This window comes from Saccopteryx leptura, chromosome 1, assembly GCF_036850995.1.
Source record: "Saccopteryx leptura isolate mSacLep1 chromosome 1, mSacLep1_pri_phased_curated, whole genome shotgun sequence".
Taxonomy (NCBI): Eukaryota; Metazoa; Chordata; class Mammalia; order Chiroptera; family Emballonuridae; genus Saccopteryx; species Saccopteryx leptura.
In genome coordinates, this window is record NC_089503.1 from 369,064,308 (window position 1) to 369,088,982 (window position 24,675).

General features: G+C 39.3%; 1 protein-coding gene across 7 annotated transcripts in view; it reads left to right on the forward strand.

Moving 5' to 3' along the window:
* Positions 1 to 24,675, forward strand: part of PKHD1 (PKHD1 ciliary IPT domain containing fibrocystin/polyductin) — a 482,558-nt gene that overhangs the window by 227,061 nt on the left and 230,822 nt on the right. For all 7 annotated transcript variants that reach the window (XR_010748128.1, XM_066359212.1, XM_066359215.1 and 4 more), the window contains 3 exons: positions 5,225 to 5,360; positions 7,624 to 7,870; positions 24,103 to 24,280. Coding sequence is in view for 6 of the 7 variants with exons in the window: in XM_066359212.1 (XP_066215309.1) it covers positions 5,225 to 5,360; positions 7,624 to 7,870; positions 24,103 to 24,280 (561 nt within the window). In the remaining variant the exon portion in view is untranslated. The remainder of the gene's footprint in view (positions 1 to 5,224; positions 5,361 to 7,623; positions 7,871 to 24,102; positions 24,281 to 24,675) is intronic.

Consider the following 24,675-nt stretch of genomic DNA (forward strand, 5'->3'; position numbering starts at 1 on the left):
AAAAAATCCTTTGCTTACTAAGCTACATATTCCTACATTCAACTCTCAAACTTAGCTGAATCTTTTTTTGAACCATCCTTTTCAGGAGGGAAATACCCCCCAGTCTTCCCTTTCTCTGAAAGGACTGCCACCATGACAGATGGCTCTTCTTTTCTGACCATGTCATTTTCCAAGAGAGGATGGAGCCCAGAGTCAGATTCTGCGATACTGTAAACCAAGGGCCCTTAAGTTTTTCCAAAATAACCTTTGAGGGGATGCTGAAAACAAAATACCCATCAAACTGAGTAACTGTCTTGGTAAATTAATGTCACAACCTCTTACTTGATGCTAATTGAACTTCATAATTAATGGGAGAGTGACATCAATTAAAATATAAATTTTGACAAAAGGGTGATTATCATAAGATGATGAAAAGTAATCACACCCCGTGGGATGTGATTTCCAGGAATGCTATGCAGCTGAGGGCCTCTTAGCCTCTTACCAAGTAAATGCAGGACAAAAATCCCTGGGTGAAAAATGTCAAACAGTTTGTTTTAGGAGAGATCTTGAATCTGGTTAGGCATCCAGATAACGAGACCATGTCATTTTAGGGCTAAACATTACCTCAGAGTTCATCTAGTTAGAACTTTTGAATTTACAGGTGATGAAATGGAGGCTTTAAGAAGTCAAATGATAGCCCGAGATCCATGCCTAGTAGAATGAAGCTGGGACTGCCTGAATTTCCTCCTACTCCTGGTCAAATACCCTTTCAGTTACACATGAAGGTTTTCCACAGAAGGCCAGACCTAAGAAAGGGTCTAGGAATTGGAAGATCCTGAATTACATTTAGGAAAGGCTGTTTATCATACCTCTTTTCCTCTGAAATTCATATCACATATTAACATGTTAAAGGCTCTGCAGAATCCTAGGGTTAAGAACAAACAAGAAAACTCATATCTGAATCTTTATGTAACACAGTATTGCTTAGATTTATTTGGGAACCTTTTAATTACATAAGAAACTCTCAGTTGCTTTAAAAAAAAAAAAAGATATCTGATTTTTGTGGTTTTGGACCTGATTTTCGCCTCTATCTTTTCTTTAGGAATTAAAACTATCAGAGAATTTGGCTTACCATTCTTAGACTTTCCATCCACCTGTAAGTGGTGGTACACAATTAGCAGTGCATCATATTCCAAAGCAAACACGAGTTTCTGGAAGACCTTGTTAGTATTGAAAGGATTTTCCCCTCTAATTAAGCATATCTGTGTATATGTTGGTACTCTCACACCTAACATTACCTTTCTACTGAGATGGGTAGAATAATTTCCAGTGAGAATGGCTTTCAGACAAAGAGGTGTATCCTACCATCACTGTACTGTATATCCTAGCTTGGATGTATAGTTTAGTTAATCTGGTTGTCCTAGCATTCATCTAACTAACATCCCCTAAAATATGTTCACCTTGCTTTGGAAGTATCTGTAGGATGCTCGCCTTTTTGTTGTCATTGTAATTAATTTGAGCAAGTGATACTACTTTTAAAAACAGCTTATTCAGACAGATGCTGATGGGGTTAGTTCATTTTTCTTTCTATTTCTCTAGGGATTTTTCCCATTTTTCACTGGTAGATTTGTCTTCCTCAATTTAGACCTTTCATTTTTTGTTTCTCTAAATTCTGTTGGAGGGCCTCTTCCCTTCTCAATGTACTTGCTCTCCCTGGGAGAAATCTCATTTTCTCTGGTGGTTTCAATTACCATTTGCATGCCGCTGTCTCCATATATTTGCGTTGATTTCTGCCGTCTCATTCTGTGCTTTCAGTTCCCAGTTTTCTTTGTTTCTTTTTTTCTACTTTCCACACCTGATTTTTCTTGCACTGAGTAGAACCTTTTTTTCTTATATTTACTCATTTTCAAGTTATTCGTTCTGTATAATTATTTTCATTATTGGATTTAAATTTTTTAACAGGCCTGCTTGTCTTAAAGTCTGAATGACATCAGCACTATTCAACTTCACCTGAGCAATGCAAGGGTGTCTTTGAACTTCTTTCTTCACCTTTCTATCTTGAATGCTATTTTTGTCCAGTATTTGTTTCACTTTTTAAAATAAATTTTTCCGGAAATATATTTATGGAGAAAAGTGAACAAATCACAAGTGGAGAGAGCTCAATGGATTTTTAAAAAGCACAGCCATGTCCATAGCGCCCAGTCAAGGAAGAGAACATTGCACCTTCCTCTGTAGCCCCTCGGGCCTCTTCTCCCTCAACCCAGCCCCCGGCCTCAGGCTGAAGGCAACCCTTATTCAGACTTCTATGGAATCACAGAGTGTGTAACCCTTTTGTGCCTGGCTTCTTTGGCACAACATTATGTCTGTGAGATTCATTTATGTCTTTTTATGTTACAAGAATTTATTCTTCCAGTTGTTATGCAATATTCTACCTTATGACTGTACCACAATTTTTTAAAGCTAGGCTGCTGTTGGTAGACATTTGATTATTTGTAGTTTAGGGCTATTACAAATGATGATGTTTTGAACATTCTTCTGTATGTCTCTGTTTGCACATGCATTTCTGTTGACTAGACACAAAGTTGTCAAATTGCCGGGTCAGAGGATATTTTTTCAGCTTCAGTGGATAATGCCAAAAAGTTGTCCCAGGTGTTTATACTTGCACTAGCGTGTGAGTGAAGAGTTTCAGCTATGTCCTGGTAATTCTCTTGACCAGTATCCTGGGGATTTCCTTCATGTCTCCCCGTTACTGAAACTCTTGCTCCTGACTTCCTCCTTTCTGATTTAATATATTACAGTATAGCCTATAGACACTTTCTTAACAGAATGAGCGCTCTGTAGGAGGTAAAGGTTTTGAGCTACACATGGAGAACCCCTTAGTAGTAGGTTGTTGGTTATAGAATACCAGGATAAGTTCAATTTGCCTTGGTATTTGGAAGGCGATGCTCCATTGTCCTCTAGCTTCTAGTCATGAGGTTGAGTGCTTTTAAGGTTCTCTAATTCTAGGTCTCTTATGTACAGTATAACCTTTTAGTTTCCTTTTTGAAAGTTTTTAGGATCTTGTCCTTGTCCCTGGTATTTTCCAACTCCAATATGATGTACCTTGTGGGACTTTTGTTCTAACCACTGTATTAGGCACTGGGTGAGGCCTTTCAGCCTTTATTTTTTGAGAATTTTTTAATTCTCTTCTCTTTATTTTCTATTTTTTTTCAAAACTATTATTATTTGGATATTGGACTTCCTAAATTGTTTTTCTAATCTTCTTCATTTTCTCTCTGATTTCCCAGCTGTATTTTTATTCTTTCTAGGATATTTTGTCCGTCTTTCTTATTGAGTATGTCATTTCTGCTCTCCTGTTTTGTTTTCTTTTCCTTTCTGAAAAATCCTTCTTTTTATACTTCTTTTTGTTTCATGAATATAATATACTTATTTCTCCGAGGTTATTTATGATCATGTTTAAGTTTTTTTCTGATTTCTACACTGGCTTTGTCTCCACTGGGTTTACTCTGTTGGTTTCTCTTTATCACTCTTTCCTGTTGGAGGCCCTTGAAAATTTCCGGTGATCCTCAAATGTACAATTATTTTTAACAGTTGAACCGTGATATACTAATGACTTGATTAGGTGGAGTTTGTTGAAGAGATTTTGTGGTAAATCCTGGAAGCAATTTTGTTTTTGTATATTTTTTTTTTCAGATTTTTTATTTTTTTATATGAACAGGCAATAAAACTGACTTTTTGTTGTATAGCATCTGATTTTTAACATATGTATAGACTTGTGTAGTTGACACCACCACAATCTAGATACAGAATAGTTGCATTGTTAAGCCAAATTCGGAGGGACCCAAAACATGGAAGACAGGAACAAGGTCCGTCGGTTACACATCAAAGCTTTATTGTCTAGCTTGGCCAAGTGGCGGCTACTTCGACAGAATTCTGAAGGAAAAAGAGCGCGCTGGCCCTTTGTTCTACTTAGTTTTTATAGTTTTGTAAGTGGGAAGTACAGAAGCAAAAATTGCAATTAGGAGCCCCTTACCACTATTGGTTATAGTCATATGTCCTTTAACATGATAGGACCACGTTCAGTTTGCAAGCCATACATCCTTTTGGGGAAAACCAGAGTCACACGTGTTAACCACACGCATTTACATAGGAGAGGTAGTTTTGGTGGGGACAAATGCCCGCAAATGGCTCATTGCTATAAGAAAAGGTTTATTTTGGCTTTTCTCTCCCTGTACCTGGCTAGCCATTCACCCTTTTCTCCACAGGCATGGTGGAATGTCAGGGAATCCATGTTTCCCCCCCACCCCTTTGCATTTACAACACAATGCCAAGGGCCATTCTGACTATGCCAATCACACAGTACAGAGACTATTCTCACAATTTCTCTGCACACCTTAACCCAAATTAATAAAATGTTCTCCAAGCCTCTTAAAATATTAATATTAATTCTGTAGCCTTTGGTACTTTACAACACCTGTGGGTGAAATGGCTTAGTGGCTCCTCAGCATCAACCCCCAAAACTCCCTCGAGCTCCATCCTTGAGGCCACATCTTCCCCTCACATTATTCCCTGGGAGTTACTCATCTGTTCTCTGTCTTTTCTACTATCTTATAAATGGAATCAGATAGTGTGTATGTAACCTTGTGACACTGGCTTCTTTACCTCCCAAATGCCTTAGAGATTTATCAAACTTTTTTCAAGAAACAATATTTTATTCCTTATGATTTTTAGCTAGCATTCTATTATAAGGATATACCACAATTTCTTTACTCAGTTCTGAATGTCATTTGAATTGTTTCCAGATTTGATGATTACCCATGAAATTGTTGTAACCATTTGTGTAAGGTGTTTGAGCATAAATTTACATTTCTCTAAGGTAAACACCTAGGAGTTGAATTGCTACATCATATGATAAGGGTATGTGTAACTTTGTAAGAAACTGCCAAACTATTTTCCGCAGTGGCTGTGACACCTTGCATTGTCACTATTAGTATATGAGCATTTCAGCCATCCCTTCTCCTCATCAGTGTTTGGTATCATCACAATTTTTTTATTTATCATTCTAATGTATGTGTAGTGTATCTTATCATGATCCATTGTCTCATATGTGATTTTTAAATATTTTCTCCCAGTCTGTAGCTTATATTTTTATTATCTTAGTTGTTTTTATTTGTGCATTATAGATTGTACTTCATGTGGCCAGTTTTCTTATTTTTCTTACCTTTTACCCCCTTCTAACTCACAGGGAAGCCTGTGTATGTCAGCTGGTCTCAAAACTCCCAAAAGATGGGAACTGACAGTATCTAACACAAGTTTTGTTAATTTTGATCTCCCCGGCTGCGTGTCCATCAGAACCTGTTCGGGCTGTTCCCGAGGACAGGGTAAGTTGATTGAATAGATAAGACAGACAGTAAATAAAGACAACACTCAAGTAAATATGATAAATAGTGACAAAGCCTTTGTGATGCATTATTTCTTTTGGTTATAAAATTGAATTCGTAGAACCTGCTGCTCAAATTGCCTAATAGAAATCCCAGAAGAGGCCTATTGTTCACAATGTGACTCCTATAACTCCTCATTCTTTTCCTGTAGTGGCATCTATCACACTATTGTTATGATGCCATGTCTCTGTAGGACCCTGAGCTACCTAGTAGCCTGGCGCCTAATAGGTTCATTGATTAGATTAATGAATGAAGTTGAATTGATAGACACATGAATACAAACTAACACATATGCATGCAATCTTTACCAAAAGAGCCAGAATTTCATAACTTATGTTTTCAACAGCCCAAGGATTGTTGTATGCACATAGTGAACCCTAGGAATTTTTGTTAACTTGTTAACCACATGTCTGAGGTGGTGAGAAGTACCGTGGAGGACCCATGGGTTAAGGTGAAAAGAAGTAGAGAGCAATCTTGTTGATTTGATCATTGTAAACAGCCAGACCAAGTAATTCAAGTAAATATGCTCTTGTGGTTTGAATCACCAATTTAGATAATTGTTTGTTTTTTTAATTAAATGAATAATCAGCAAGTCTCCACTTCACTTTTTTTTTTTTTCCTGTAGAGGCAGAGCCAAAGACTGTTTTTATTTGGGTGGCATCTTAGTTTAAAACTATAGAAACAATAATAGGAATAAAAAATAACCTAAGACGTTCACGTCAAATCATAGCTCTTCTGTTCTTCCATAGCATCCTTGTTTCATATCATTCAGAAGACGCTGAAACGAAAGCACTCTAATCCTTATTAGCTCCAGTTCCTTCTCACTGGTTATCTTGGCCAAGTCTTATTGTTTATTTGTTCTAAAACTGTCTATTCCAGGTTCTGTTTAAGAAAGTAGGGTGTACAAAGATAAAACAACAACAACAACACATAGTTCTTGTCTTCTGGGGGCTCTTGATCTAGGTGCAAAAGCAAATATTTAATCCAATCATTGTACAGGAGTCTGATGAGTGCAGTCTTGGAAAACTGAACAAGATTGAGAGTTCGAAGAGGTGACTCTTAAGCAGGGTTTTGAAAGGTTAATGGAAATTTGCAAGGAAGAATACATAGGACAAGTTTCTAAATATTAAGAACAGCATATGAAAAAAGTAAAATCCCAATAGGACTGAGTTGTAGAGTTTCCGGTGGTTGTGGTATTAGATGAACTTCAAAGGTTGCAAGAGGTTAGTCAGGAAGTCTTGAATGCATGACTTAAATTGCTGCACAGATTCTACTGGGATGCAGAAGGAAAACATCACGACTTCTATTTATTTGTATCTTATTCTTTTTTAATTTCCCTTTTTGTGTATTTTATAATGTATTTAATACAGAAGTATCATTGCACATGTACTGAGAGATGTGTATGCAGTTTAAAATTTTTAATGATGGAGTGTGTGAATGAAAAGATCACTGCCATCATTTCTTCCTGGGCAACTGGACCAGAAGCAATTCTGATGAAACCCATGAAGGTGGTACGAGGGATAGGCTGCTAAGAAGCATAGTCCTAGAGCTAATACTTGAAAAGTATGTTATTGTTACTATCTGTCTACATGGTTGACTGCTACTTTTGAGGGTAAATATTTCAAGTATAAACCTAAGAAGCAGAAGAACTGAAGCAGACAGATTGAAAGACTAAACCAAGACACCTTTAGTATTTAGGAATTAGTAAGCTAGTGTTCTGTGTCTCTGTTTCCCACTAGATCAGTTTCTCACCCTTGGTACTATCAGTACTTGGAGCTGAATAGTATTTTGCTGTGGGAACTGTCTTATGCATTGAGGATGTTTATCAGTAACCCTACCTCTACCCACCAGATATCAATAGCATTGCCATCTACCCAGTTGTGACAGACCCAAATGATTCCAAATAGGGGCAGATGTCCCGTGGACAACAAAATGACCCTGGCTGAGGGTCACGGCCCTACAACACAGGCTGCATGCAGGCAGTACCAGTACCACTCTTATTTCCCACTGTGTCTCTTGTGTGGACCACAGAGTCTAGCATACAGTTAGCACTCATGACTTTATTCTTAAGTAAATGAGTAGTGAGTTGCAAAACTGTATAAATATGCAATTTAAAGTATTGAAAACATCCCAGTGAATTCAGCTGCTATTTGTTATCACAGTCTTCTGTGCCATGTGTAACACTCTATCTTTTATTTTATAGGTGGATTTACTGTGAAGACCAACCAGTTGAAGTTTATAAACTCTCCAAACGTAGTAGCATTTCCATTTCCTCATGCAGCAATTTTGGAAGACTTGGATGGGTCTCTGTCTGGGAAAAATGGAAGTCACATTCTTGCTTCTATGGAAACCCTCTCTGCTTCTTGTTTGGTCAATGCTGGATTCAGTCAGATGGTCCCTGGCAGTGTCTGTGGGGAACACGTTCTTTTTCATCGTATGTCTATTGGATTGTAAGTAAATTAACTTTACTTTTCAGTTTGCTAAAGAACATGCATCTATCACTCAGGCTGTTGAAATTCATGCACTTCCTCTTAGCCAAAAGGCCAAGAAGCGATGATGCAGTTTATAAAAGGGAAATTATTTCCTAGAGTCTCTTTGAAGTATTTAGTTCTACCCAAGTGATGTGGGAATAAATTTTATAGCTGTCAAATTATAAGTTTATGGTAGTTTTAGGCTGATTCAAATGGCAGCTAACTTTCAGTATCACTGGACTGGAACTCACAGTCCAGCGTGTCTTATTGACCCTTGAGCTACTTACTAGCTTCCTCTTGAAAAGACTTGCAACCAACAGAGAATTTGAAATGTATTTAAGTGGAAAGTATTACTAAACATTTCAATAATGTCCACTCTTATTTATATACATTTACTCTCCCTACGCTCTTTTAAAGTGTTCAATATGCTCCAGGGAAGCAATTGTTGATGCCTTGCTATTACTTGCAAAGTTGCTCCACTCCAGTTCATTTTTCTTGTTAATTTCATAAACTATTGGATTTGTACAATACAGTTCCTATAACTATTGGAACAAGGACTCCTTGGTTATGCTAGTCAGACTACCATTAATTTAGCAGTTGGGCTGTTTATAATGCATAATAGGATTGCTTCTGCCTCTTAAATTTCCAGGTAATAACTGCTGAGTGTCTGGGGTTCTTTTATCTCTTTCAAATGCATTGTGTACATTTAGTCACACTTCTTTCCTTCCTTTCTTTTAAATGTCTTAACTGCATGACTACAAAGGCAAGTTATTCAGCTAGAGAATGTTGGCATTTTTCTAAACCAGTAAACAGCCCTGGCCAGTTGGTTCAGCCATAGGGTGTCTGTCAGCCTGGCATGTGGATGTCCTGGGTTTGATTCTCAGTCCGGGCACACAGGAGAAGTAATCATCTGCTATCTCCATCTCTCCTCTCTCTTCCTTCTCTCTCTTTATATTTAATTCTTACACTCCCACAGCCATGGCTCAGTTGAAGCAAGCTGGCCCTGGGTGCTGAGAATGGCTCCATGGCCTCACCTCAGGCACTAAAATAGCTCAGTTGTCAGCAAGGAGCAATGGCTCCAGGTGAGCAGAGCATTGCCCGGTAAGGGGCTTACCGGGTGGATCCCGGTCAGGGAGCGTGAGTCTGTCTCTCTGCCTCTCTGCTTCTCACTCAAGATAAATAAATAAATAAACCCGTAAACTCCAGTGAGGGAGTTAATGTGGTAGGGGTTGCACTGTGTGTGCATTTTGAATGCATATGGAATCAGTATCTTGACATTCTGTTTTAAAAGCCTTAGTAATACACTGCTAACATCAGATAGTCTGAAAATATTTTTTCACTTTTGCTGTCCAGATTGTTTATTATTCTATCTAATGTTAATAGGCTCAATTTCAGTGAGTAAAATAGCAATGTGGAAAGATATATTTTCATTTTTAATCATTTTGATTGTGAAGAGCATGCATTCTTTTTAATTCTCACAGATGCATCCTGATTTTTATGGTTATTTTGATGATTTTTTACCAAAGGTGTTTTTAATGAGTTTTTTCAGATTTATAAAAGTTAGTGATTTATTTCTTATATGCATTTTTAAAATAAAGAACATTAAAATAAGTTTCTGTAGTTAAAAAGAACATTATGTGCTTATATGATATTTATTTCTCTGTGTTCTTTATACTTCTTTTATGCCTAATTTTGAGACCTATTGGGAGACCCACTGTCTCTTAAGCTCTTAGTGACAGTGTTAGAAGGCTCTAACAGAAATAATCTTGTTTGAGTGTCTGTTCTTGGAAGATCTTTAGGACAGGATACTTAAGTGCTTACCTTAGCAGCAGGTCATGATCCCAGCACTTAGGGACTGACAAGGTCAAGACAGTAATAATCCTGAAAGAAGATTCTAAGAAGATTCAAAAGGCTCCTTCTAGGGTATAAACCTTGTCTAGGCTTGTCTGGAAGTTTGCTGCTCTTAAAAGAGAAAATATCATGTTTCAAAAACCCCTTCGGTTTGGAGAAAACCAGGATGGTTGGTTCTTCTACTCTGTGCTTCTATTAAAAAAATTTCAGGTTGACCCACAGGTCTATGGACAAACACAGCTATCCCAAATTAGCCCCAGGGAAGTCTCAGTATGCTCCCAATTATATGTCTGTTGGCCCTAGAATTCTCACCTCTAGGGTAAAAGGATTCGATTAGATAGCCTCTAGGGAATTGCTAGTCAAAGAGCAACAACATCACCTGGGGTTTTGTTAGAAAGGGGGACTTGAAGACTCCACCCCAGACATCCTGAATCAGAACCCCCAGGTCATTTATATTCAAGTTTGAGAAGCACTGCTCCAAGGTCTTTCTAACTTTATCTTCTATGATCCTATCCCTAGCTGTTTGTGCTCAGTGACTTGATCTCTGTCCCAGAGCATTATAACCTCATTAGGAATATGTCAGAACTAATGAGCAATTTGAATTCAGCATAGATACAAACTTTGCTGCATTTCAAGGAGAAAGGATTAATTTGTTGTGCTATTTGCCCTGGAGCGAGCACCCTAAGAGTTGATTTACAAAGCTCTCACAGTCATGATCTCGGAGGGTTGCATGTTGATGGAGACCTGATATGGCACAAGTACCCTGCTGTCTCAGCAAGAGGTCCCAAAGGGCTGGGTGTGTGGCCTAGCATTGCTGCATAAGCAAGGCTCACAACCAAGTGGTTGGAGTGGAATTTCTTCCTTGGAAGGCCCCTCTATGGTTCAGTTTTACTCTGAGTTCTTTGTTTGACACTGACAACCTTCTGTCCCTGGCCCTCACTATCTTATTGAAGTCTGATGTGTACCCACCTTTGTGCCACTTCCTGTTCTATAGCTTCCTCTGACTCCACCCTAGCAGGTGGGTTGACAGAGGCATGTAAATATTTGAAGCTGGTAATAATATTTAATATTTAGTTGAAGAATAAAAATCTCCAGCCTCTCCAAGGCAGAGTCTAGTTTTATGTTTTGTTAAAGGGACATCATTCTTGATCTGTGCGAGAGCTGCTGATCTGGTCCTGTCACTCGCCAGCTGTGAACACAGGCTTTCTGGAGGAGTACCAGACAGAGTTCACCCCTGGCTTCCCGTTCTAGCAGTCTCATCTGGGAGGCCCATCCTTCCTGATAAGACCTGTGGTGTTAGCCCCACCGGTGTAAGGCAGGACCTCATCAGAAAAATACATCAGTGACTTGTTTTCTCTAGAGGCCCCATAATGATGACATGCCTAACATAGTGCTTGGATTGCTTCATCCTCAAATTTAGATAAATGTTTTCTTTGGTATAAGGACAATTACATGGAACAAGCATAATATTCCTAATAAAATTCTGTGTGCTCCTTCCAGATTTCCTTTGTGAACTGCTCTTCTTGCCCCTTAACTGCTGGTGTCTCTTAGGGTTCTGTGAGCAACTTTCCTCTCTCAAGTCATACTCTTCCTGGACTATTTCTCCACTTCGGTTAACATTCACAGATTTTCTTCCTGTAGTCTACACAGCTACACAGAGCTCCAGACCCATTTATTCAACCACTTTTAGTATCTTCCCTGTCCAATACTGTAGCCCAGTGGTTCTCAAACTTTTTGAAGTTGGGGCACATTTAAAACCCTACAAATAATTGTAGGCGCACTATATACAAATTTCTGAAAATATGTTATAATAATTAAGTCAAATATTAAAGAAAAAAAATTAAGTCCAAGCGTGCCTTTATTATAATTAAACGAAATAAATATGACAAAGTTAAATTTATTCTGATATTAGAAAACATTTCTATGGTACATTTTTTGAGTTATGCTTTTTAGAATTTGTAAAAAAGGGGTTAAAAATTAAAAAATGACAAAAATGTTATATATATATATATATATATATATAGAGAGAGAGAGAGAGAGAGAGAGAGATAGAGAGAGAGATAGATAGATAGATACAGTCTTAGTAAGATTTAGTAAATTCGGCAGGTCCCGGCGTGAATGTGTTAAGTTTTTTCATTCTTGTGTTTATGAGAAACATGAGCCTGATGTGTCCTAACGATTTCTTCAATGTTTGGGCATATATTTGAAAGGCAAACTTTCATTTCCTCATCAGTACATTGAAGAATTTCTCTCTTTTTACTCTTAATTGTTTTGAGTGCAGAAAACCCCCACCATACATATCATCTTAACTTTACACCAAACAAAGGATAGAAGAAACTTGCCTCCAGTCTTTCCGGGGAACATGGGGGGTAGTGTAAACAATCCAGCACCACAGCTTAACAGCCTTTTGCAACCTAGTCAGGCAAGTGAGGTGGAGGGTTGTCAGCTTACAGCCAATTCCCCACACCTCTGTTCCCCAAAAATCTAAACTCCAGAAAATCTGTTGGTTTTTTGGTCCCCAACAGGCACATATTTCTCTGGAATACCATTGGGTGCACCAGTGCACCCTGGCGCACACTTTGAGACCCACTGCTGTAGCCACTAACCACATATGGTTACTGAGCACTTAAAAAACGGCTCATCTAAAATTGAAATGTGATGAAATTGTAAATTATACACTATATTTCCAAGACTTAGTATGAAAAACAAATGTAAATTATCTCAATAATTTGTTTCCATTGATTATGTTGAAATGATAATGTTTTGGCTACTTTGGGTTAAATATATTATTACAATAAATTTCACCATTTTTTTTTTTTACTTTTAATATGGCTACCATACAATTTAAGTTCATGTCATTGGCTTACATTAATAGCTGGCATGATATTTTTATTGAGCAGCAATGCTTTCAATATTTTCAGTAGAATATTTAATAGGCATCTAAACCCCAACTTTCCAAAACTGAATTTATGGTCTTTATCTATAGATCTGTGTTCCCCTGGGAGTTTCAGGAAATGCTTCAATTGTTTAAACTAGAAACATGGAGTTCTGCTTGATCTATCTTCTTACCTTATTTCACACACAAATCACCCACAAGTCCTGTCCACTTTACCTCATACCCATATTCCTCTTAAGTCTTTCTACTTGTCTCCTTGCCAACTCCTCTCCTCCGTCCAGGCCCCCACATCATATCTCTCACCATGCCTCTCAGCTTGCCACCTTGCTGTGCTCCCACCCTTGAACTTTGTTATAGCAGATCTGGTCTTGCTGTTCATTCATTCCCTTTATGGAAACTTCTTAAGATTTCCCTGTGTCTCCAGAAGAATGTCCCAACATTCTTAGTATCTCATAGGCCCTTTCTGACCTGTTCCTTGTTTATAAGTCTAGCATCATCTCTCAACACTCTGCCCTCCTTCCTTGCATTTTATGCCTCAGCCATACTCATCTTCTTTGTGCTTTTCAATCCATAAGGTTCAATTTCCAATGAACTCGCCATGAAGGATGTTTTCTCTACGATGTTTCTCTGAGTTTTCTCTTAGGTTTTGGTATGCCTGCTGTGTGCTGGCTTCATATACTTGCAATAAACAATACTTACTCAGAGCTCCTAAACAGCTTTAAAAAATTGTCCATCTCTATTTGTAGATTGTACATAGGGTGAGAATACTTTATTTTTGTATATGTGTGTTTGTATTATAGTAACTAATATTATGTTGAAACATAGTGACTCAATACAATTAGTATTGAAAAAATACAGATAAGTAAAAAAACTTATGGACTCCCCAAAATATTTCTGTAGGGCTCTTACTGCCCATTTCTCTCTTAGGACATATTTTTGATGAGCCATGGCATTCAACTTTTTTTCAAAAGACCCAGGATTGAAATGCTGTCCCTAATCTCCAATTCTAAAATTCCTAGGAACAGCTAATACTTAAGAATGTTTTTTTTTCATAATGTCTTCTGGGCTTTTGCTTTCCTGGGGCTATCAGTTGACCTGATGATTTATTTTAACATCTGATTCTTTCCCTACTCCCTCCTACCCTGCCCCATTGAGTCAGAAGTTTACCCACATTTACAATTGTTTTCTTGATCTGGAAGTATTGATATATAGAATTGTGGTGGGGAGAACAAGAAGTCAAGCCTCAAAATTACCATCTAGGAATTTCTATTGTTATTGTTGGTGGTGGTGGTGGTAAAGTACTCAATAGCTCCTTCAGTTGTTACAGATATATCAGATGACAGTAAATCAAACCTTGATCTGTTTTTAAATTATTGACTGGACTAAGTGTGGGGGAAATTAGGAGAGTGTAAAAGATATTGAAGGTTGGCCAACTAGTCCTGAAATTTTTTTTAAATTCAGTTAGAGGAAAGGAGGCAGAGAGACAGACTCACATATGCACCCTCACCAGGGTCCACCTGGCAAGCCCACTAGGGGGCAATGTTCTGCCCATCTGGGGCTGCTGCCCTGTTGCTCAGCAATCAAGCTCTTTTTAGCACCTGAGGCAGAGGCCATGAAACCATCCTCAGTGCCTGGGGCCAACTTGCTCTAATATAGCCATGGCTGCAAGAGGGGAAGAGGGAGAAAAAGAGAGAGAGAGAGAGAGAAAGAGAGAAGTGAGAGGGGGAGGGGTGGAGAAGCAGATGGACACTTTTCCTGGGTGCCCTGACCAGGAATTGAACCTAGGACATCCACACACCAGGTTGATGCTCTACCACTGAGAAAATGGTCAGGGCCAGTCCTTCTGAGTTTTTATAGGATGTTTATAAAATAAAGTCAGACATATGTATATGTTTAAAATTATTTTTTTTAATCTGAAGAATAAGAGAAGTAACTAATCATTTTTAGGTACAAGCTATAGCTTCCCCTTCCAAGTTCTTAGGTGTATTCTTTTGGACAAGTTACTATACCTCTTTTTTCTTCCATTCTCACATCAATAAAATGGACATAATAGTATTTATCTTACAGGGCTATTACCTGGCATGTAGTAAGTGCTCAATACATGTTGTGTTTAAGAAGTCTCTATTTTACATTTGTAATTTACAAAGCAACATATAAACATACTGCTAACTGATTAAATTGCTATAGATTATTATATTTCTGAGAAGCAAATGCCTGGCATTTGCTCAAATGTAATTTAATCCAATTCTTAAAAAAAAAGACATTTCCCAATGGTTACATGATGTTGTACTGATCCAGCAACACCTCCCAGGTATTCATAGGATCTGGAGTCATTCAGGAATTCAGGACACAGCCTTTGATTCTTTGTTATCTAATATGTTCTGTTTCTTCCTGCTTCTCCTGGAAAAGGAAAGGTTAATGTTCTTGTTGATCACCTTGATTTTTAGATCTTGCTTAACATCCTCTCCTGTAGTGCTTGCGTTCAGTTTTTAGCTATGTAACTGCTCTTAATGTGTCAGTGCTCAAAGTACGAGGAACCCCCTGCCTCTGTGAGGCAAAAGTAAAGAAGAGTTCAAATGGGAATTCTGGCCTACCTTTTCCTTTAATAATCGCCTAACTCTCCTTCCTAGGGATAAATAGGTATAGCATCACTAATGCTATCCTTCCAGTCCTCAAAAACAAAGCCACACAAATAAATGCCCAGGTGAGACAGAAAAATTCTAAGAAGAAGCATTATCCTCTGTTGGCATCTAAAGTCACAGAAGTAAAATAGAGAAAAGAGCTAAAAGTCATAATGGATCCCCCAACAGAGGAGCATCATCAAATTGTATCACTGAACATGGTATTGAAAAGAGGGGCTGACAATGAGCTGTGAGCTGGTGTCACTCAGCTCTATCATAGCACCAGGTGTGTGTATGTATTGTGTGTGTGTGTGTGTGTGTGTGTATAGACATGCTTCTTAGTCTAACTCCCTACCTGATGTATAAAATTGTTTTTTTTTCCTCTCTCTCTTTTTTTTTTTTTTTTACAGAGACAGAGAGAGAGTCAGAGAGAGGGATAGATAGGAACAGACAGACAGGAATGGAGAAAGATGAAAAGCATTAATCATCAGTTTTTCATAGTGACACCTTAGTTGTTCATTGATTGCTTTCTCATATATGCCTTGACTGGGGTGCTACAGCAGACTGAGTAATCCCTTGCTCGAGCCAGCGACCTTGGGTTCAAGCTGGTGAGCTTTGCTCAAACCAGATGAGCCTGTACTCAAGCTGGCAACCTTGGGGTCTCGAACCTGGGTCCTCCACATCCCAGTCTGACGCCCTATCCACTACGCCACCACCTGGTCAGGCATAAAATTGTTTTTCAATATCCTTGACAAGTAGTTGCCTATCCTCCTGGTTGTGTAGCTTCAGTGGTGGTCTTCTCATATTCTGAGGAAAGCCATTCATGCTAGATTCAACAGATTGAGGGAAGAGATGCAGTAGCCTATGAAGGATCATATTAGATAGGATGCTGGACATTTGTTGCTTCTCTTCATGGATTAGACTAGAATAAGCAAAAGTATTATTCTAGGTGTGTTGCAAAAACTGTAGCACTAGTTTGCGGAGGTAATAGGTGTATTCTTGGGCTTCTCTACAATAAACTATTATTTCTCTAGCCAACTCTGAAAAATGATAGAAACATACACTTGCAAAATCATAGAGGAGTGTGTCTGCCAGAGGCACATGTATTATGAAATCATATTGCTTTTGCCTGTCTACTTCCAGTCCTTTTTTTTATTTTTAAATGTGAATTTAAGTATTGTTAAATGTGTAGGAGAAGGACCAAATGTTATGGCTTCTTTCTTCTTTTTAGATTTCTTATTCAGAAGGAGAAATACTTAAGTGTATCTCAGTCAGTACGGGTACAGTTAAAAAGCATATTGCTACAGATACAATATTACTAGATGGTGGCTGGTCTGCATGTAGGATAGTGGTTTCCTGACAAGGACTTGTTATGAGGCCTGATCTGTGGTGGTGCAGTGGATAAAGCATCGACCTGGAAACACTGAGTTCGCCAGTTCAAAAACCCCTGGACCTGCCTGGTCAAGGCACATATGGGAATTGATGCTTCCTGCTCCTCCCCCCTTCTCTCTCTTCTCTCTAAAATGAATGAATAAATAAAAATATTAAAAAAAAAAAGAGTGCAGTGTATTTTTAAAGGACGCACAAGCCAGACAGTGCCACAAAAATATATTGGCTGTGCTCCAAATTTTAATTTTGTCCTGTTTGTGAAGTGAGAGACGTGAGCAACAGCAGAAAGCCCTAATACGCTAGCAGCACCATTTCAGGCTAGTTATTATGATGTGTCTGGCTTAGGAGATGTGTAATTAGAGAGTGTTTATTTCACAATTGTTCTGAATTGAGAGCATTTAGAGCTCAATGCAGTGTTTGTCTTAATACACAGAGATATGGACCCTCAGGAAAAGTCAGCTAATGGTAAACACAAACCAGGGTGTTAATATTTGTTCTCGTTGGTATTGTTGATTGCCTAACAAATCCTTTGTGGGTAGTATACATTCAACAGATCCACACAGTATATGGGCACTAAATTACATAATGTTTATGCAAACTAGTCTTGTAAATTGGTACATCGGCTGGAAGCTTTATTAAGTGGTAGTGCTGTATTTCTAAAGAAAAATATTGTTTAATTAAAAACAGGTTTGGTTTTAAAATAAAACAACAAAAATTAAGGTACTCTGTTGAACAGGAAAAGAAAAAAGAAAGGCTTGTATGCAGTTCTTTTGTCTTTTTGATTGTACACCGGAACTGTTGCTGAGGCAGAGTTAAGGGTTAACATTTAAAATGGACTGGTTGCCTCCTGATTTCTTACACATAAAGCCATGAGAAGTTCAGAGAGAGACTTCTTCCCCTAGTAATGAAGCTCTCTGCTGCTAATGGCCCATGCAGACTCCCTTGGCTCCTCCAAATTAGAAATACTTTTGGGCTCCTTTGCTTCATTAACAGTAAAGAGAAGGAGATTGGTGGCTATTTAGGGCACGAGGAAATTGGTGGCTATTTAGGGCAAGCGAAAATTGTAGTAGTAATTATGGTTGGTAAATTTTCTTCATGGTGTTCTTCGACTCTTGATATTCCTTTGGCGCTTTCTGGAAGAGCCCACCACTATCACTGCTGGCATTTGTCCTAGAAGGATGGCAGCTATTTGAATTTTTGACCCCTGGTGATGGTCCACACAGGTCATCTTGCCTACTAGGAGATGATGGGTCTTTTACCTTTTGATTTGCTTTTCATATGATTCTTTCCACTTTAAACTGTGTTACGGATATATGTGATTGCCTTTACCTTGTCTACCTGGGTTGCATTACAGAGAGCTGGTGCTGCATTGAGTGGTTGTGAACTTGCATCCCGAATGCACCTTGGTTGAGTAGATAGGTGAATTGAAAGGATCAGGTCAAGGCATGGAGAAGGAAGAGGAAATGTTGGGGCCTGAAAGCCAACAAAGTCTTTGCAGTTCAGATTTTGGGGAGACAGGTGTGGGGAACTGGCAGTAAACTGACAGTCTGCCCAAACCCCACCTCACTTGTTCTGTGAAGTTGCTAAAGGCTGTTTTTCTCCACACCTCCATGTTAGCTGTGGTGCTGGATTGTTTATACTTGTCCTACCCACCATGTCCCTTGGAAAGACTGGAGGCAAGTTTCTTTTTATCTTTTGTCTTGGGAAGTTAAGATGTTATAAAGGTGGGGATTTCTGCATTTGGGAGAATTCTTGGGATGCCTTGGAAATGTGACTTTGCATTAATACTCTCTTTGATTTGCTAATGGTCTCTCTTTGCCCTATAAATAAAGCAGGTTGGGGAATGGAGCTGTGCCATTTGCAAGCTATCTCTTTTGTGGCACAGAGACCTCCTGAACCCATCCTTTTTCTCTAAACCTATTTTCTTAATTCCGTGCCATTCCTACTTAGGACCTGGAATTACTAGCAGTGCTGGCTCGTGGCAAAGAAAGGGTACTTTGGGGTCACAATATGCTGTGTGGCTCTCTGGTTGATCAAGGGGTTAACATCCGATTACTAGACGCTGGTTGAAAGAAAAGGGAGTCACAAGGAAGGAACAGAGGTCCTAAAGAAAAACAGAATTAAAGTAATGTTAGAGTATAGTTGCTTCACCATATTGAAGAGGGGAGTCAGGTGTACAAGGCCCTGCTGAAACTGGGAAGTGTGGTTTGAAAAATGGCTCCTTCGATAATTGAAGTTGCAATTTATAGAAAGTAAACCAGGAGAAATTACATCCTGAAAGTTGATTTATAAATGTGATGCTGATGGAAGTTGACAAATAATTCAGACTCATCAAAGTGATCAAGAGGATTCTTGGGGCCATATTACTGGAATTAAGAAGCATTTCAGGAAATATCTACCCAATTGATAATATTGTAACATATGGCGAGAATATTTTTATAATTTTCAAGATGCTATGCATGGTATCTTAAGAGTGACAAAATATAGGCTGGAGGAATTAAATATAAACAGCTGAGTAGATAAAAAAAAAATAGAATTCTTCTTTTGGTTTATAGTGTAAATGTGGTAAGGTACCAAAGAATGGAAAAATTCATATTAATATTTTAGGAAAGGGAAGTGGGAGTTTTCTGGCTTGCAGAGACACACTGTATAGGAAACTCCTTTTACTAGGAAGCTTAAAGGGCATGTTATGATTTGGGCTAAGCATATAGAGAGATTTTGTGAATATTATTTTTATACTTGTGTGTGATTTGCACCAACTCAGGATGGACGATAACATTGTGTTATAAATAAAGAAATTTTGTGCTAAGTTTTGAATAGAAGTAGAAAGGAAACTTGGATCACCCTCCCTACCCCCACCCCGTGAGAAAAAAAAACAAAACACCTAGCTAGGTTGGGGGAGGGGCGAGAAAAGAGTAAGCAAAGCCTTTTCTTTCTCTTTCATTCCTTCTTTAGTGGGCCATTCACAAACGCTTATCCCCTGGGCCATGTAGGTTTCTCCTCCCTCTCTCAAAGGCTATAGTTAATGTATAAACAAAGGGATAGCAAACAAACACTGAAAAATTTAGAAATGTCTTAATATGAATAACAACATTTCTTGCTATTGTGATACCTTATAAGTTTTAATATATAGAAATATTTTTATAAATTCTATAAAAGAATGTTATAAGCTTGCTAATGAATTGTGTCATCTTCCCCTACTCCTCCTCTTCCCACCAACCTGTGTGTGATCCAAGATACATAACCTGCCGCAGGGCTGTGTGCTGGACCACACGATTTGGGTCAGCTTTGCCCCATGTCAGTCATATGCGGCCGGCATATTAATCAATCTCCTCCTTTTAATAAAAGTCCTTAAAAAATCATTTGGACTTGGTGTCTCTGCGTAAACCCGGTGGGATGGTACTTTACAACATAAAAAGAACTGTTTGTAAAAGTGATTTAATTGAGAGCTCTTGACTGGAAAAATAAGATATTTAACTTCATAAGAAAACAGCATTTTGCTGACCCAGAGCTCCCTGTTCACATAAGCTGCCTGTAGATGCCCAGGAGAGGTTTTCTGACCACTAAACCTAAGTGTTTAAGTCCTCTTGGCAAATATCCTATTGATATGGAGGTTAACTGTATCAAGCTTTGATAACTTAGGATCAAACTGCTTATCTTAATAAAGTTTACAAGATATCTCCTAATACTCATGGTTTCCTCAGTAGACTTCCCTGTTGGTGAGTGTTGGGCAGATAAAATATATTATGCTCACTTTGTTAAAGGTGACGCTGCCCACGTGAGGCCGTTGCCCAGGTGATATTAATGTGTGTTGGGGATCCTTGTAGCCTAGAGCTTGGTTTTGGGATTAAGCCTTTCCCACCCTTTTTGATGTGGGGCGGTACAATCCAATCATGTCTCAGAGAAGTGACTTTGTATTAGAGACTTCCCTATTTTGTATATTGGATTAAGAGTTTGGATTTCTACACTATAAAATGGGGACGGAGCGGGAGCTTGTGCTCTTGGTTCCTGAGATTATCATTAGAGGAGAGAGCAGAGCAGAGAGCAGAAGGAGGCCACGTGGAGTAGGCCAGGAAAAGCAGCCAAGATGGCAGAGTGCTGAGTGAGATGCCAGTTTGTGTAGAGTTTGTATCTGGGATAAGGAAGGAGATGGGGAACTGAGGAGAATAAGGCTGGTGAGCTAGAAACCTTTGATTCTAGGAAACTCGGATAAGTCAGTAGCTTTGTGAGCACTGAATGTGAGTGGGTTTTGGAGCCCAGTGTGTGTTTTTACTTGCCCACCGGGTGCAAGCTAGGATTAAAGACTATGGCCCACCAGGTTGTGGCTCCATTGTTTCTTTACCGACTGTCTGAATCCAATGCGAACCTGCATGGGCCGGGCTGCTGTGATAGTGGCCCTGGCCTTGGCTACTGGCCTTACAGTGAGACACGTCATTAAGTGGCCAATGGAGGATTCTGGTTCCTTTAACACGTGCTTGTTTATTCAACACATATTTATAGCATACCTGCTATGTGAAAGACAGTCTTATTTCTTCCTGTGAATTATGAAATGAAAATTCTGATTTCTCAATTAGTCTGTCCTGGATTTAGATCTTGTGATTCATTTTCCAGAGCCTGTATGTCCCCGTGAAAGCCGAAAGGATACACTTTCAGAACCTGAAACACTCAAAATTGTTCCTGCACTGCAGGGAATCTCCCTTTATATACTGATCCTGGCTCCTACTTTGGCCCGCTTATCTACCTCTTCGGTATTTCTTGATTCCAACTGTTGGTCAAATAAGTTTGTAAATATGATATATATGTTTGCTCGCTTGTGACTTATATTGGGTGTGGGGGACAGGCTGTGGGCAGGCCAGGTCGTTGTAGCCTAAGGTTTGGTTTTGGGACTGGGCTTTTCCCCACACCCTTGACTGATTGTATGATCTGGGTGGTGCACTCTCATGAGGAATCCAATTATGCCTTGGATAAGTGACTTTGTATCAGAGACTTCTTTGTTTGTATATTGGATTAAGGGATTTTGGTTTTCTACACTATAAAGTGGGACAGACCAGGAGCTTGGACACACAGTTCCTGCTATCACAATTGCAGGGGCTTCCCTGATCCCTTGCCCTTCATGGGAAGAGCTGGTTTTCTGCTTTTCCCTTGTCTTCTTTTGTGGTTTGCCTCTCTTGGTGAGACACCAATAAATAGGATGGCCCCCCATCCTCTGACTCCGCCATTTCTTATCGTCTGCCCGAATCCAATGGGAACCTGCATGTGAATGGCCACGATGGCGGCTCCTGGCCTTACACCAACTTATCTTCTTTTTATCACGTTTGTTTTGCGTTTGTTTCTCTTTATTCATTAAATGTATTGGCTGGGCCAGATTGTGATGGATGATTTCCTGGGACTCTGGTTTCAAACAATGGAAGCGGGAGCCATGATGGTGGGTGACAAATGGCTAGAAGATACGAGGAAGAAAATTAAGCTTTCCAAAGCTTGTTTAAAGATATATGTTTAAAAATGAATGTCATAAATGGAGGAGGAACTTTAAGATATGAATGCCCCATGGCTGGAAGAATGAACAGGATAAACATGGAGGGAATTCCTGCAATGGATTAGAAATCAGAGCCCGCAACCTTCATGTTCATTCTAGTTTTATGACTGTGCATTAAGGATTGTCCTTTAGTTCTCATTTAAATCTGATACACATATGAAGAAAACTTAAGGATCCCAAGCCCAAAGAAAGGAAGAAGTCCCCACCCCACTCTACAATTTCTAAAAATTCAGTTAGTGCAGCACAGGGAATGTTGGAAAAGAACAGTTCTTTAATTCCCAATGCCCCGATCATTTTGTTTCCCTTTAATTAATTAACAGATGAAACAACTGCGTTTAATCTTACTAGAAATATATAGCAAGGTTCTGTACCATAGAAGGTATTGAGTGTTTCTGAATGACCAAATATCCTGGATAAACCTCTTGACATTAAAATAACTGCTGCAGGATGGCAGGCTGGCCCACCTCTGAGGTTCTTAAATGAGCGGGAGGTAGATGTTGTTGGCTTTGGTGACGGTCACTGACGACTTCACGTAGATTATCTCTTTACGTTTTACAGTATCTCTGGGAGCTAGTTGCATACTACTATTGCCTCCATTGAAAAAAAATAAAAGAGAATTAAAGCTTGAAGCAGGTTAGTCATTTGCCCAAGTTCACACACCTAGTGCCTGTGAGACACAGGTTTCCAATTTACACCCATCTGACCGTCGTGCCCAAACCTTTAACAGGGAGAACGGCTTCCTTTTATACTCCGTCACTGCACTGTAAACTGGCCGTGGACTTGCTCACGCCACACCTCACTCTGAAGAGCTACCATCCCTCAGCTCGTTTCCCTCCTCTTTGAGACTTTAATTATCTGCCTGCAGCAAAATGCCGCAGTTACAGATTCTCATGAAACTAAACCAAAGGGAGAAGGACAGTCATAATGTGTATTGATTTTTTTTTTTTTTTCCTTTCCACTTTGACTTTCTTTTAGGGTATTAGAATGTGGTTAAGCCTGTTTATGTTCTAGTGACATTTGAAAAATCGCTTTCTGGGTTGGGCTGTAGAGAATACTTTGCAGAAATGAAAAACGTTCTGGTTCTACCTGTGACATTTACGCAGCACTTCTGCCGTACTCTCTTCAGTTGGGTGAAATGCAGTCCCACTAGAAACCCTTTATGTAAATTAGGAAATTGGCACCGGCTTTGGGGAGAGAACGCTCTTCCATGCGTTCTTTCTTCATGGAACAAAACAGATTTGAGCGCCCACTGTGCGATGGGTCTCGAGCCGGGGCACCCAAAAGAAGAAAATGCTTCCACCTTAGGGCTCTCACAACCTGTGCTCAGAAGCGAACCCAACAGCGCTGGGATACTCTAGCTAGCAGGTGGGAGCCCCGGGCCCCGTGCAGGCACACAGGAGAGCGGCAGGCTGCCTCTTCGTTCCAGGGAAGGCTACTGAAGCCATCCCGGCTGGCCAGTGGGAGGTGGGATTCTGAGAGTCTAGGTACATCGGGTTCTGCGTCTCACTCATTGCTCCCAGTAAAAATATCTAATAACTATAATGTTTTCTGCTGCAGCTAAACCTGGTCGACTGCAACGTTCTGGCCACGGACATAGCCTTGTTAAAATAATAGTATGTAGTCCTGGAACATATCAATTCATTAGGACGGCATTTTAGTGACATCAGTTCTGAGCGTTACCGCCTCCAACCCACCAGACCAGTGAAGTTCACAGGCGATCCAATGACAGCTTCCCACTGGGCTGTTTTGACCCACACAGTGACTGCTAAAACCTCCACGGACATCCGGACAAAGGAGGCCTACCACACGCACGGAGAGACTAGAAGATGCGCTATAACTGACGGAAGAGGAGTACATTAGATCCAGGATGAACAAGTAACTTAATGTCTTTTTTTTTTTCTTTTTAAATTGACCCTAGAACTAATGCTCCAGATGTTTCTTATGACTTAACCCTGACTGACAGCAAAAATAAGACAACCACCATCAATTATGTGCATGACACGTTGTCTAACCTTTACGGCTGGATGGCTCTGCTCACGGATCAAGAGACCTACTCCCTGAGATTTGAGGTACCTCGGACCAACAGATCTCTGCAGGTAATTTGTTCGATGGTGTTTCCCATTTCTAAGCGGTTATGATATTTCCTTCTATGAAATAATGGTTTGCAGTTATTCGCATCTTCTGGTGCTGATAAAGAAAACTGCCACAATATTTTGACCAGATGATTGATTGTATCCTGAAAGATATGGTTGGGTTTTTTTAACTTGAAAATTTTATAATCTGTTTAAATCTCACCTTGAATGCAAAACGGTTCTGCCTGAATTTTAACTTTATTAATATAATGAAAAACAGCTTCTAAGCAATCTATAAAGTTGTCTTCTTACATTCTGAATTAAGACCAACAACCTAGAGAGAAGTGTTTGTAGTCAGGGAAAAATGTCTTAACAAAGCCTTTTTACATTGCATACTGCCACCTTGTGGTCAAAGATTA